At 50.9% G+C, this 14,412-nt stretch overlaps 1 protein-coding gene and 1 non-coding gene across 2 annotated transcripts; both read left to right on the forward strand.

Moving 5' to 3' along the window:
- Positions 1–467: 467 nt before the first annotated feature.
- On the forward strand, positions 468–572 carry LOC128562849 (U6 spliceosomal RNA). Its single transcript, XR_008373549.1, has one exon. It is a non-coding gene; the product is annotated as a U6 spliceosomal RNA (small nuclear RNA).
- Positions 573–8,604: 8,032 nt separating this feature from the next.
- CORO1A (coronin 1A) lies at positions 8,605–14,067 on the forward strand. The gene is made up of 11 exons (XM_053554931.1): positions 8,605–8,772; positions 10,236–10,434; positions 11,599–11,721; positions 11,817–11,946; positions 12,041–12,225; positions 12,337–12,456; positions 12,686–12,790; positions 12,899–13,044; positions 13,160–13,217; positions 13,331–13,546; positions 13,850–14,067. Exons 2-11 carry the CDS (start codon positions 10,237–10,239, stop codon positions 13,952–13,954), a joined length of 1,386 nt encoding a protein of 461 aa, XP_053410906.1. The 5' UTR covers positions 8,605–8,772; position 10,236; the 3' UTR covers positions 13,955–14,067.
- Positions 14,068–14,412: the final 345 nt, after the last annotated feature.

A 14,412-nucleotide genomic window follows, 5' to 3' on the forward strand; every position in this document is an offset into this window, starting at 1 on the left:
GTGGCGGGTTCAAACCCGGCCCCAGCCAAACTACAACAAAAAAAAGCCAGGCATTGTGGCAGGCTCCTGTAGTCCCAGCTACTCCAGAGGCTGAGGCAAGAGAATTGCCTAAGCCCAGGAGTTGGAAGTTGTTGTGAGCTGTGAGGCCACGACACTCTACTGAGGGGACAAAGTAAGACTCTACCTCAAAAAAAAATTTTTTTTTGATCACAGGCGGTGCCTGTGGCTCAGTGGGCAAGGCGCCGGCCCCATATACCAAGGGTGGTGGGTTCAAACCCGGCCCCGCCCAAACTGCAACAAAAAATAGCTGGGTGTTGTAGTGGGCACCTGTAGTCTCAGCTACTCAGGAGGCTGAGGCAAGAGACTCGCCTAAGCCCAGGATTTGGAGGTTGCTGTGAGCTGTGATGCCACAGCACTCTACCTAGGGGGACAGCTTGAGACTCTGTCTTAAAATAAAGTAAAATAATGCTCACTTCGGCAGCGCATATACTAAAATTGGAACGATACAGAGAAGATTAGCATGGCCCCTGTGCAAGGATGACATGCAAATTCGTGAAGCGTTCCATATTTTTTGTACTTCTACTATTTTTAAATATTAAAATTGCTTTATTTCTATTGTTAAAAAAATAAATAAAATAAAATAAAATAAACAGAGTTTATTTGTGTGACAAGAACAGGTGGAGTCCTGGTGAGGACTGTAATAGGCAAGGTAAGGGACATCTGAAAGGGATCAAGAGAGGAAGCTTCATAGAAAAGAAGAGAACCAGGGCAGGGTGGGGCCCCAGATACCAAAGAAAGAGTAACTAGCTTCAGGAGGAGGTAGTAGTCAGTTGCCTAGGGCAATCTCCTAACCATGTTTGTCTGATTTAAGGATCAGAAAACTATTGGTAGCCTTGGCGAGGGCAAGTCGTGTGGAATGGTGACAGCAGAAACCAGACTCAAGTAGGTGAAGTAGAGATGAGGAAGTGGAGACAGTGAGTATGAATAGCTCTTGCAAGAAATTCGATTGTGAATGTGGGAGTGAGATAGGGAAGTGTTTTGAGGTTGCCAAGTTGAGAAAGGTTCTCTCAGCACATGGGAGACTCAGTGTGTTTTCAAACTGAAAACAGAGGGTCTGTGGAGAGAGAACTTGGCAGTGCAGGAGAAAGGGGGTAAGCAGAGGCATCAGATCACTGAAGAAACGGGAAGGGAACTTGTTCCTACAGGGAGGAATCAGCCTGAAGTTCCCCAGAAGATCCCTGTCTGTTTGATAACAGTCTGTGGATGTGTATAGGAGCTGGAGGTGTTAGTGCTGGTGTGGGTAGGAGCAGAGAGGTTGAGAGACTTCTCTCTCTCTTTTTTTTTTTCCAATAAAATAGGAGCAATCATCGTCTCATGAAGATGAGGAAGGCAGCCTAGAGGAGACGGCTAACAGAAAGTGTCTGGCAAATTTGACCTAGGTCTGAGCCTGCGGAACGTGGACCCAACATCCTTACACACCTCCTGTTTAGGCCAGGATTGGTTCCTGGACAGGGCCGGTGCTAAGCCCGCAGTGGGAAGGAAGTTTGTAGATATGAGAAGGACTAGGAGCTGCATGATTGGGGACCAAGCTGCCAGGGTAACCTCTTTTAATAAGACCCTGTCACTTCTTTGGTTGGAGACTTGTGTGGCTTCCCTTTGCCTACAAGAGCAAGCTCCTTGAGAAGTCCCAAGCCAATCAACAGAGAAGTGGATGAGAGATCAACAATTCCACTTTTATTTACAGAAAAGCCAGCAATTCCAGAGAACAGTGAGGATATCTTCTCAAAGAACTGTTTTTTCGTTTGTTTGTTTGTTTTTTGGCCGGGGCCGGGTTTGAACCCACCACCTCTGGTATATGGGGCCGGCGCCCTACTCATTTGAGCCACAGGAGCTGCCCTCAAAGAGCTGTTTTGCTCTTCTGTTTCTCTTTGTTACTTTTATATACTCACAGTAAAAGCAAGCATCAGCAATGTTATTAATCATCATAGTATATGTTAAACAGATTCCTCTTCATAGGTTACAAGGTTACACAATATCCCCCTAAAAATGGTTCTATTTTCAAAGCGTTCCTACTCTAGACTAAATTTATAGTTAGTCGCTACCAAATGCATTACTAAGTGCACTTCATGCACTGGGTCCTTGCCTGGCACCGTGGTCCTTGGAGCAGCCAGTTTCCTAACTTTATAAGAAGGCCCTGTACCTGAATAAACAACACTAGATGGTGGCATGCAGGCTCATATGGCCCTGCCAGGGCCTGTCCAGCAATGCACTGTATATAATGATTATTTAGGATAACCGCCTAAACAGTGGCCACCATCCCTTCAAGCTCTGCCTCCTGGGGACCTTTCTGGCTTTTTTATCTTCCCCATCCTCCTAAACACCAGGGGTTCCATCCATAGGGAGAGCTCTGCACTCCCTAAGATGTCATGATCTTTTCCTGCCTTTATCTGAAAGACTTTTCTACCTCTCTCCTCTCTTCTCTGCTTGGTAAATTCCTATTCAAGACCCAGTTGAAATGTAATGCCAACTCATCATCCTACCACTATCTGTGGAGTGTCTCACCTGTCAATCCCTGGGTTTCCCTCTCCTCCAAGAGAACACCTAGACAGTTTGGTTGGACTCACTTATGGGTTTCAGAGTCAGGCAGACTTGGATGTCAATCCTTGACTGAGTGACCTTGAGCAGGATATTTATCTCCACTAGGCCTTGATTTCCTCATCTGTAAAAGAGGGACACACCTTATAGGGCTTTGAGGCTTTTTGGTGATGGGATGTTTGTGAAGGCTCTTGACATAGCACCTTGGATATAGTACTGTTGGAGCAATCAGGAGTCTACATGGTAAGAACTCAGTTAAAAATCTTTTTTTATAGCTGATTTGTTTGAATGATAACCTAAAGCAAGTCCACACATTACAGCTTAGGACTCTTTTATTTATTTATTTTATTATTTTATTATTTATTTATTTATTTATTGAGACAGAGTCTCACTTTGCCACCCTGGGTTGAGTGCCATGGAGTCAGAGCTCACAGCAACCTCAAACTCCTGGCCTTAAGCAATTCTCCTGCCTCAGCCTCCCAAGTAGCTGGGACTACAGGTGCCCGCCACAATGCCCAGCTGTTTTTGTTGTTGTTGTTGTTGCAGTTGTCATTGTTGTTTGGCAGGCCCCCGCCAGGTCTGAACCTGCCAGCCTCAGTGCATGTGGCCAGCGCCCTAATCGCTGAGTTACAGGTGTTGAGCCTGACCTTTTCTTCTATCCCTCTTACTTCCTATAAACTAATGGTTAGATCTAGAGAGTTGATTAGATTCAAGATTATTATTAGTAGTATTTAGGCACAAATACTACAAAGGTGATACTGCATGCTTACTACATCATAGCAGGTGGCACATCATGTCTGGTTGTCCTCTACGTGATGTTAAGCTTGATTGGTGGGTTCTTTATTTTTCTTCCTGGCAATCATAGACATGTGAACATAAGCTGGGTATCATTAGATGTTAATAAATTATTACTGAATTTTTTGGGTATAATTATATATTGCATAATTGTATTGTGTTTCAGTAAAATGAAAATCCCTATTTGACATCCTTATTTGCATGAATCTCAAAATATTATACCAAGTGAAAAAAAACAGACATACTATATGATTTCATTTGTATAGAACTTTCTAGAACAGGCAAAATTAATCTAGAGTGACAGCAAACAGATCAGTGGTTATTTGGGTCTGAGTTTGAGGATGGATTGTGGAAGGGTATAGAAGGAATTTTTAAGGGTGATGGAAATATTTTATACGAGGTCTGACGATTAAGTTTGTGAACTTGCCACTGTTCGCTTATGTTGGCAGCACCATATAAACAATTCAGTAAGGTTTTATACCTTTGGTATATCAGTGTCTCACAGCTGTGTGGCAGTGTCTTCCTGAGTGGTGTTCATTATGGTTGTTTCATGTTTTTGTGTGCTGTCGTGAGAATGTTAGAGCTTGAATTAGAGCAACGAACAAATATTAAATTTCTTGTTAAACTTGGCAAGAGTGGCAGCGAAATTAGAGGCATGTTAGTTCAAGTTTATGGGTATAATACCATGAAGAAAACGGCACTGTACAAATGGATTATACTTTTTTCTGAGGGGAGAGAAAGCATCACTGAGAAAAGAGGTTAGGACAGCCAGTAAAGAGCAGAACTAACAAAAACGTTATGAAAGTTCATTGAATTGTGCATCAAAATTGTTGGCTGACTATGAGAAGCATAGCAGACCAAGTAAACATTAATAGAGAAACAGGAAAATCTGAACTGAAAATCCTGGCGTGAGAAAGGAGCGGCTCTGGCATCAAGACAATGCACCAACTCATGTGGCACTGTGTGAGTTTTTAGCAAGTAAACAAATAGCTGTATTGGCTTGGTGCCTGCAGCTCAGTGGTTAGGGCGCCGGCCACATACACCGAGGCAGGCGGGTTCGAACCCAGCCCAGGCCTGCTAAAAACAATGACAACTGCAACAAAAAATTAGCCGGGCATTGTGGTGGGTGCCTACACATAGTGAGACTGTGTCTCAAAAAAAAAAAAAAAAATAGCTGTATTAGAACACCTTCCCTACTTGCCTGTTCTGGCCACTAATGACTTTTTTCTTTACCTGAAGGTAAAGGAAATACTGCCAGGAAGAAATTTTGATGATATTCAGGACATCAAGGGTAATATGATGAGAAAGCTCTGATGGTCTTTCCAGAAAAAGAGTTCTAAAAATCACTTTGAAGGGTACACTAGGTGCTGGTATCAGAGAATAGCTTCCCAAGGGGAGTACTTTGAATGTGACTCATTACAGCCCAAGTCAATAATGATATTAAATATCAATAAATGATAATGAATATCATTTATTCAGTAATGAGATATGCAATACTTTCTCTCTTTTTTTTTTTTTGAGACAGCCTCAAGCTGTCACCCTGCATAGAGTGCCGTGGCATCACAGCTCACAGCAACCTCAAACTCCTGGGGTCAAGAGATTCTCCTGCCTCAGCCCCCAAGTAGCTGGGACTATAGGCACCTGCCACAATGCCCGGCTATTTTTTGGTTGCAGCCGTCACTGTTGTTTGGCAGGCCAGGCTGGATTCGAACCTGCCAGCTCAGGTGTATGTGGCTGGCGCCTTAGCTGCTTGAGCCACAGGCGCCGAGCCATGCAATACTTTCTCTAGGATGAGTTCATGAGCTTAATTGTCAGAGTTAGATGGTGATAATTATATAGGTATATACGTTTGTTAAAACTAATTGAGCCATGCACTCAAAATTAGTGTATTTCATTGAATGAAAAATTTTTTTAGACAGTCTTACTATGTCACCCTCAGTAGAGTGCTGTGCTGTCACAGCTCACAGCAACCTCAAACTCTTGGGTTCAAATGATTCTCTTGCCTCAGCCTCTCAAGTAGCTGGGACTACTGGTACCTGCCACAACACCTGGCTATTTTTTGTTGCAGTTGTCATTGTTGGTTAGCTGGCTCAGGCTGGGTTGAAAGCCACCAACTTCGGTGTATGTGGCTGGCGCCATAACCACTGTGCTACAGGCGCTGATCCCAAGTAGCTGGGACTACAGGCACCCACCACAACACCCAGCTATTGTTTTTTTTTTTTTTTTTTAGAGACAGAGTCTCACTTTATCGCCCATGGTAGAGTGCCGTGGCATCACACAGCTCACAGCAACCTCCAGCTTTTGGGCTTAGGTGATTCTTTTGCCTCAGCCTCCTGAGTAGCTGGGTCTACAGTCGCCCGCCACAATGTCCAGCTATTTTTTGTTGTTGCAGTTTGGCCAGGGCTGGGTTTGAACCCACCACCCTTGGTATATGGGGCCGGCGCCCTACTCACTGAGCCACAGGTGCCGCCCAACCCTGGCTATTTTTGTTTGTTTGTTTTTTATACAGAGTCTCATAATGCCGCCTTCGGTAGAGTGCTGTGGCATCACAGCTCGCAGCAACCTCAAACACCAGGGCTTAAGCGATTCTCTTGCCTCAGCCTCCTGAGTAGCGGGGACTACAGGCACCCACCACAATGCCCAGCTATTTATTTATTTATTTATTTTGGTTGCAGTTGTCATTGTTGTTTAGCAGGTCCAGGCAGGGCTCGAATCTGCCAGGTTCAATGTATGTGGCTGGCGCCCTACTCACTGAGCTATGGGCGCCAAGCTGAAGCCCAGCTATTTTTTTAGAGATGAGTTCTTGCTCTGGCTCAGGCTGGTCTCAAACCTATGAGCTCAAGCAATCTACCTGCCTCAGTCTCCCAGAGTGCTAGGATGACAGGCATGAGCCATGGTGCCCAGCCTATATTTTTCTATTTTTAATGTAGATACAGGGTCTCACTCTTGCTTTGACTAGTCTCGAGCTCCTGACCTTAGCAGTTCTCATTTGGGGACAATGTCTCACTGTGTTGCTTATTTTTCACTCCTGTTCTCATCCATTTATCCCACCCACCCACCTGGTTGTGTCCCAGGCAGTGTGCTTGGTGCAGGCTAACTAGACACACCCCTAACTTTAGATAGGACCTGACCAAGAGCTAAAGGCTAGTGACCCATGCCAGGCACAGCACACTGTGACTTAATTCCAAGCCTTTAATTGGAGCTTTCTTCTGGGTGACTAAGATTAAAGGATAGAAGTCTAAGAGCTGCTGGTAGTCGTCTCACCCTCATCTGAAGCAGAACTGCCTGAGAACAGAACTGACATAGAGGAAAGCAGGCCGAAGAAAGGAAAAGAGCAAGACAACTTCACTGTCCAAGACCCTACTGGTCCAGCCAGACTTGGAACAAGCCCCTTTCAGTTATGTGAAGCTTTTTTTTTGAGACAGAGCCTCATTTTGTCACCCTCGGTAGAGTGCCTTAGGGTCATAGCTCATAGCAACCTCAAACTCTTGGGTTCAAGTGATCCTCTAGCCTCAGCCTCCTGAGGAGCTAGGACTATGGGCATACATCACTATGCAGTTAGTCCTCCTATTTTTAGTAGATACAGGCTCTTGCTCAGACTGGTCTCTGACTCCTAAGCTCAGGCAATCCACCTTCCTCAGCCTCCCAGAGTACTAGGATTACAGGCGTGAGCCACTGTGCCTGGCCTGAGTTTTCTCCTTCTTTACCCCTAATGCTCTAGTTTGGGTAATGGTTTTCAGGCCTTCACAAATGTGCTGGTCCTCTGTGAGGAAATGAGGTCCTCCAGAGCGTAAGGCAGTGTGTGCCTCAGTTTCCTCATCTGTAAAGGAGATAGTAGTGCCATCTAGGGGCGTTGTAAAGAGTATAATATCTATGTGCTTGGCATATAGTAGGTAAACACCAGACATTATTCTTACCACTTCGATTAGAGACTGTACATCACAGTCCTTGCCCCTTCTCACTCGGTCTGGTCCTACTGGTAAAATATAGGCCCTCACCTCAGATGCAATTACAACCCTTAGGTTTTTGCAGTTGAATAATCTGTGGAACATTTCCACATGCATTGAGTATCTCATCAGATCCCCATATCTTTGTGTGGTGGGCAGGACAAATCTTATTTATCCCTTATTTACCAATGAAGAAACTGAGGTTCAGATAAGTTAGGCCTCTTGCCCAAGAACATACAGTCAATCAGACTGAGGTAGAGTACAATTTGAACCAGTCCCTTGATGTTCCTTGAACCTCTTCACATCATTGCGCCTTTGCTCAGGCTGTTCCCAGCCTACAGGACCCTGTCCAGCCTTGCCTATTGGCTCTTTCTCTTCCTTCAGACCCAACCTAAATATGCTGTAAACAACATTTATGAAGCCAGTTGCTTTTGTCCCATGAGGTGCTTTAGGCCTTCTTCAGGTTATTTTAGGTAATCATCCCCACAACCCTATGGACAGGTGTGACTCTGCTACAGAGGGAGAAACAGAGGCTGAAAACAGTGACATACCCTGTTAGTAGGTGTGACAGCCAAGGGCCACACTCATAAAACAACTTGATTCCAGATAGGCCTTTCTTGCCCGCTGTGGTGCCCGCTGTGCATCCAGGATGGGAAAGGACTCTTCCTTTAGCCCGGGTCTGAGTTGGGGCTCCTCTCTCCTCCCACCAGGCGGAGCGCCGACCCCTGGCCTCTGTGGCCCCTTGCACAGAGCAGATGCTCCGTAATGCGGGCTTATTTCAGCTGTGCCTCACCACAACCCTGTGAAGCAAGAGAGTAAGGGTTCTCCAAGTGAAGACAGGACACCCAGGACGCTAAGCGATCCCCGAAGCCGCCGATGAGTAGATGTAGGAGCTGGGACAAGAACCCGGATCCCCTCGCCCTCGCTGTGCTGCGTGCCCATCTGTGCGGCGATGGGGACAGGGCAGTACAGCTTTGCTGGGCGGTGCGGGGGTTCGTCCGGAGGCCTGGCGTGGTGCCTGGGAACCGTCATGAATGCCAGGGAAAGTATGGCGAGGAGGCTGGGGCGGGCTGAAGGAGGGAGGCAAGAAAGGGGTATTTTTGTATTTTGACATTTAAAAAAAGTGCAGGTTCGATTCGGAGCGGAGCGACTGGCCGCAGCATGTGCTCGGGCCTGGCAGCTGGTCGCCGAGCGGGAGGCGGGCTGCGGAGCTGGTAGCAGCGGCCGTCGGGGGCGGGCCCGGCCCCCTGAGCTCCGCCCCGAGGGGCGCTGCCCCCCGCAGGAGGCGGCGCTCGGCCGCTTCTCATTCATTGTCTTGACAAGAGCATCCTCAGCGGGCGCGTCTCCGGCTGCTCAGCTCGATCCTCCTCTGCCTCCTCTGCCTCCTCCTTCGCCTCCACCTCCATTTGGGAGGTCACTTTCAGCTCGGCAGCAGGTAAGGCTGGGGCCCCCGGGACGGCGGGGGTGGCCCGGCGGCTACCCGCCACCTGTGGGGCAGACGCGAGCGTGGGCGCCGCGGGCTGCGGGGGCGGGCGTGTTGTCAGCTGCCCCACCAGGCTGGGGCAAGGGGGCCGGTGGGTCAGGCCTCCTAAAGGGACGCTGCCTGGAGAGCGAGGGCCCGCTGAGGGGCCGAGGCTCCGAGGAGGTGAGGGAGAGGGGCCATCGCAGCCAAGATGGAGGTGGGGAGCCGGGGTCAACACAGACTCCGGAATGGGAGTCTTGGAGGATGGGAGTGGGGCGCAGGGTGGGGTGGGGTGAGCTGAGCAGCTGCCCTGGGCTTGGAGACAGGAAGGGGTTGAGAACAAAACAAGAAAAGACCAAGTTCCCCTTTCCGTGGTTTCCGGGCCTGGTACCTGTGGTGGGGGAGGAGGCAGGGTGGGGCGATGGCTTCCTGTCCCCCCCACCTCTGGTCTGAGGCTCCGCTGTCACCATGCCCAGACTGCCCCCCCCAGACTTGGACCCTTCACACACCTCACTGCTTTCAGGGTAGGCAGACCTGGGAGCCTCCTCAGGGGTCCAGGGTGGGCGAGGGGCTGGAGCCCAAAGCAGGGCAATTAGCAAAGCTGCAGAGGTGGGCTTTGGGCAGAGTGCCCTTTGAACAAGGCACAGGCCCCTTCACTGGGCAGGAAGGTGATACTGTTGGGTACAGGATTGGTCCCTCGAGCTTCTTTCTCTCCACCCAGCATAGTGGGGGGAAACCATCCTAGCTGGACCTCAAAGAAGCCAGTGTCAGCCTCACCCTTTCTATGTGTAGTTCCCATAGGGGGTGGAAATGGCACTTAAAGGCACCTGCTTTTTCTGAGCAGAGGTGTAGGGAGGAGGGGATACTGGGACCTGAGCCATCACACCTGGTGTCCAGAGACCTACTGAGGAAGCCATCCTGTAGCTTCTTACCCTCTGGGCAGGTCCCCACGCCATTTCCTCCTGTGTATCCAGCCCTGTGCCAGTAGGAGACCCAGGGCCTCATGTTGGTATGAGGAATGCAGCCTTTGGACACTGTAACTAAGGCAGAACCAACCCTCCAAGCTGTCTGGGTTGAGGCCCCTGAATCTGAGCCACCGGAAAGAAAGGGCTCCGCATCCATCAGTCAGTCAACAAACATGCACTGGGTGCTACAGCACACCAGACTGTTGTAGAAGCTGAGCCTATGGGATGGAGAGGGTGGCTCAGGGTGGCCTGGGGTGGGTGGAGAAGGCCAGCTTGCAGGTTAGACAGGAGTGAGGAGGGGTTGGAGAAGGTGAGCAGGAAGGTAGCAGGCTGTCAGCCACAGAGGGCATAAGGGGCAAGGAGCTCCCAGGAATGATGCCAGGACTGAGGGGTGTCTTAGGGAAAGAGGGGGCCACTGAAAGATCAGAACTGACCGGAAGGGAGAAAAGCCCTCAACCTGTGTGCCCCCAGGATGAGCCGGCAGGTGGTCCGCTCTAGCAAGTTCCGCCACGTGTTTGGACAGCCAGCCAAGGCCGACCAGTGCTATGAGGACGTTCGTGTTTCACAGACCACCTGGGACAGTGGCTTCTGTGCCGTCAACCCCAAGTTTGTGGCCCTGATCTGTGAGGCCAGTGGGGGAGGAGCCTTCCTGGTGCTGCCCCTGGGCAAGGTGAGGCCCTGGAGTCCTGGACAAATGACACCTGCACCTAACCAATGGCTCTGGGGAGGTCCTGGTTAGGTGATTGTCACCAAGCTCTCCGGAGCCTCAATGATGTCATCTCTAAAGCTGAGAGGGCTGGATGAGCTTTAAGCTTCCTCCAGCTCCTCCATGCTGTAGTTGCGAGGAAACTGAAGCTCAGGTGGGAGTCAATGTGAGAAGGGTCACATGGCAAGTCCTGCAGACCTAGGACCAGGTCTCCAGAGTCTCAGCCTGAGGCTCTCTCCCCTCAGAAGCAGGGAAGGACTGGCATGGGGTCTGGACAGGTTCAGCAGTGTTCTCTGGGCTGGGAACAATTCTAGGTTATGGTCTGTCTGAGGAGTCAGGCTGGGCCCTTGGGGACCCAGTAAGTTTGAGCCCCGAGTCACAGGTAGGGGTGATGCAAGAGGCCTTCTCCCTTCCCAGCCCTGCTCTCCCTCTGATCTTTGTCCCTCTGCCTGCTGTCTGCTGACCCCACGGGCGCATACTCCTGTGCTCTTCAGGGGGTAAGACAGGAAGGGGAGATGGGCCCTAAGCTGTTACCTTAAAAGGGCTGATGGAAGCAAAAAGAAGAGGAAGTGGTTGTCGGGGTGAGAGCTGGGCCCGCGCCCTGTGTGGTTCTCTACACAGGAAACCCTGCTGAAGCAGCTGCCCCCGGAAGAGGCCATTTCCAAACCTCTGTGCCTGCCTGGGAGCCAGTTATGACAGGCTTCCCTAGACATCTTTTGACAGGATCCATCCCTGCATCCCCAACATTCACATACCCTTCCCTGGAGAACCCCAACCCTATACCCATCCTGGGTCTGGGGCCTTGGTCTGTTGTGCCCATGGAAACCTCACTTAGGGAGGCTGGGGTGGGGGTGCCAACCTCAGGCACAGACTAGAGGTAAAGACTGGCAGGAACTTGGCCAGGGTCTCACAGTAAGGCAGGATGGGACCCAGCATCCTGGGGTTTGCCCAGGCAACTCTGGGACTGGGGCAAAGAAAAGAACAAACCCTCCCCACAACAGGCTCTTGTCCACTTCCAGGGGACCCCACAGCCTTCCTCTTTTGGCCTCTCTGAAGGGGATGTAGGGAGACTGGATTGGGTTTGGAGGGCAAAAGTGCTTCTGTTAAAGGCCCTGCTATGCCCTCTAGACTGGACGTGTAGACAAGAACATACCCACAGTTTGTGGCCACACAGCCCCTGTCCTGGACATTGCCTGGTGTCCGCACAATGACAATGTCATTGCCAGTGGCTCCGAGGACTGCACTGTCATGGTGAGTGTTGGTGGGGACCCAGGAGCTAGAAAGAGGGCTCCAGGATGGGGTCTGACATTTGGAGCACCAAAGACTCACTCACCCCTTCTCTACAGGTCTGGGAGATCCCCGATGGGGGCTTGACACTGCCTCTGCGGGAGCCAGTTATTACCCTGGAGGGCCACACCAAGCGTGTGGGCATTGTGGCCTGGCACCCCACTGCCCAGAACGTGCTGCTAAGTGCAGGTGCCACAGGGGGTGGGGGATGAGGGGTGGCTGATGGGCTGACATGGATAAGGACAAGAGGATAATGGCTTCTGGCACTGGGGGGATTGTACAGGTTGCGACAATGTGATCCTGGTGTGGGACGTGGGCACTGGGGCAGCTGTGCTGACACTGGGTCCAGATGTGCACCCAGACACGATCTACAGTGTGGACTGGAGCCGAGACGGGGCCCTTATTTGCACCTCCTGCAGAGACAAGCGTGTGCGCATAATTGAACCCCGAAAAGGCACTATTGTAGCTGTGAGTTGCCATGAGCCCAGCACTTGGATCCTGCCTTTCCTTACTTCCACCTGGGACTGGCCCCTTAGGGTGTATGTGGGTGCCTGACCTACCACCTCCCCATCCTTGCAGGAGAAAGACCGTCCCCACGAGGGGACCCGACCTGTGCGTGCTGTGTTTGTGTCAGATGGAAAGATCCTGACCACAGGCTTCAGCCGCATGAGTGAGCGGCAGGTGGCGCTATGGGACACAGTAAGTGCCGAGAGGGCCCCCGGGCTGGGAGTCAAGACTGGAGGTTTAGACATGTGCTCTGCCACTTGCCTGGCTGGATGACCATGGGTCTATTTACCCATGTATGAGCTGTGGCTGACACAACACACTGGTTGGTCTGGGTCCTCACTGAGTCATGACCTAGTGACAATCACTATTCCAGGGCCCAACATGGCCCAGTCCAGTATTAACCTAACACTTGTCCCTACAGAAGCGCCTGGAGGAGCCACTGTCCCTGCAGGAGCTGGACACAAGCAGTGGTGTCCTGCTGCCCTTCTTTGACCCCGACACCAACATTGTCTACCTTTGTGGCAAGGTAGCCATTCAGGAGGGGTTGGGCAGGAGGTGGGTGGGAAGGACTCAGAGAAGATCAGGACCAAGACATCTGTTGGAGTTAACCCTTCCTTTGCCTTGCCACCTGCAGGGTGACAGCTCTATCCGGTATTTCGAGATCACCTCTGAGGCCCCATTCCTGCACTACCTCTCCATGTTCAGTTCCAAGGAGTCCCAGCGTGGCATGGGCTACATGCCCAAACGTGGCCTGGAGGTGAACAAGTGTGAGATTGCCAGGTGACTGATCCCTGACCCTGACTGGAGCATGCTCCTAGGGCAGTGCTGACCATAGCTGGCCTTCATCCCCCATCCAACTGTGCTGTGGGCACTGCTCACCTTCCCGTTTCCACAGATTCTACAAGCTGCATGAACGGAGATGTGAGCCCATCGCCATGACAGTGCCTAGAAAGGTGACACTCCCGTGCCCTTCCCTGGGTTCTAGGCTGGGCACTGAACTTGAAGCATTGCAGGGTGGTATTGCAGTATTAAGTGCTCTCTTAACCAGCCTTGGCCTTCCCCACAGTCGGACCTGTTCCAGGAAGACCTGTACCCACCCACTGCAGGGCCTGACCCTGCCCTGACAGCTGAGGAGTGGCTGGGGGGTCAGGATGCTGGGCCCCTCCTCATTTCCCTTAAGGATGGCTACATGCCCCCAAAGAGCCGGGAGCTTAGAGTCAACCGGGGCCTGGACACCGGGCGCAGGAAGACAGCACCAGAAGCCAGTGGCACTCCCAGTTCGGTGAGAGGGCAGGGTAGCAGGGTAGTCAGGACAGGCAGATGGGGTAGGGCTGGTGTTCAGTACAGCTCAGTGTGGGAGAACAGTTCCTCACAATGGTGGGGAACCTTTGGGGGTTGCGAGTGGGTAATCCTGAGGCCTCTGTAGAAAGGTTTCAGATTCATAGGCCTGCAGCTCTCCAGGCAGCAACTGGCCAAAAAACAGAAGGGCCCAAGGCCTGGGGCTCTTGGGAGGGGGCTTAGCAGATACAGGGGTTAAGAGGGTGGGAGGGAGGAACTGGTCCTAATCCAGCACTGGGCCCCCCAGGATGCTGTGTCCCGGCTGGAGGAGGAAATGAAGAAACTCCAGACCTCTGTGCAGGAGCTACAGAAGCGTTTAGACAGGCTGGAGGAGACAGTCCAGGCCAAGTAGAGGCCCCGGGGCCTTCAGCAATGCCAGCCATTCACAACCTTCTATTTACCCCTCATTCCTCAGGCCACGTGGCAGATAAGAAAAAAATAATAAAATGGCTTTATTTTCTGGTACCTCTCAGACTCTGGTGATAATTACCTGGATGCTGGGTCTGCTGAACTGACTAGCCCTTGAGCTTCACTCTCAATAGCCCCAAAGGGACTGTCCCATGGTGGGGGGTATGGAGGTGCCTCCAGATGCCCTACTGCATAAGAATAGGCCCTTGGCGGATGGGAACCAGCTATTGTACTTGGGAGCTTATTCTCCATTTCCAGCTCCTCAGAGCTGGCACTTCTGAGGTATTTAACGCCCAAGACCAAGGCTTCAAAAATTCCGATTTTCATCTCAAGTCTACCTTTCCTAGTCAATCAAAATATCCAGTTGCATGCCATTGTACTGACACTATTGTTTGTGGGGAA

This window comes from Nycticebus coucang, chromosome 12 (assembly GCF_027406575.1).
Source record: "Nycticebus coucang isolate mNycCou1 chromosome 12, mNycCou1.pri, whole genome shotgun sequence".
NCBI classification, from domain to species: Eukaryota; Metazoa; Chordata; class Mammalia; order Primates; family Lorisidae; genus Nycticebus; species Nycticebus coucang.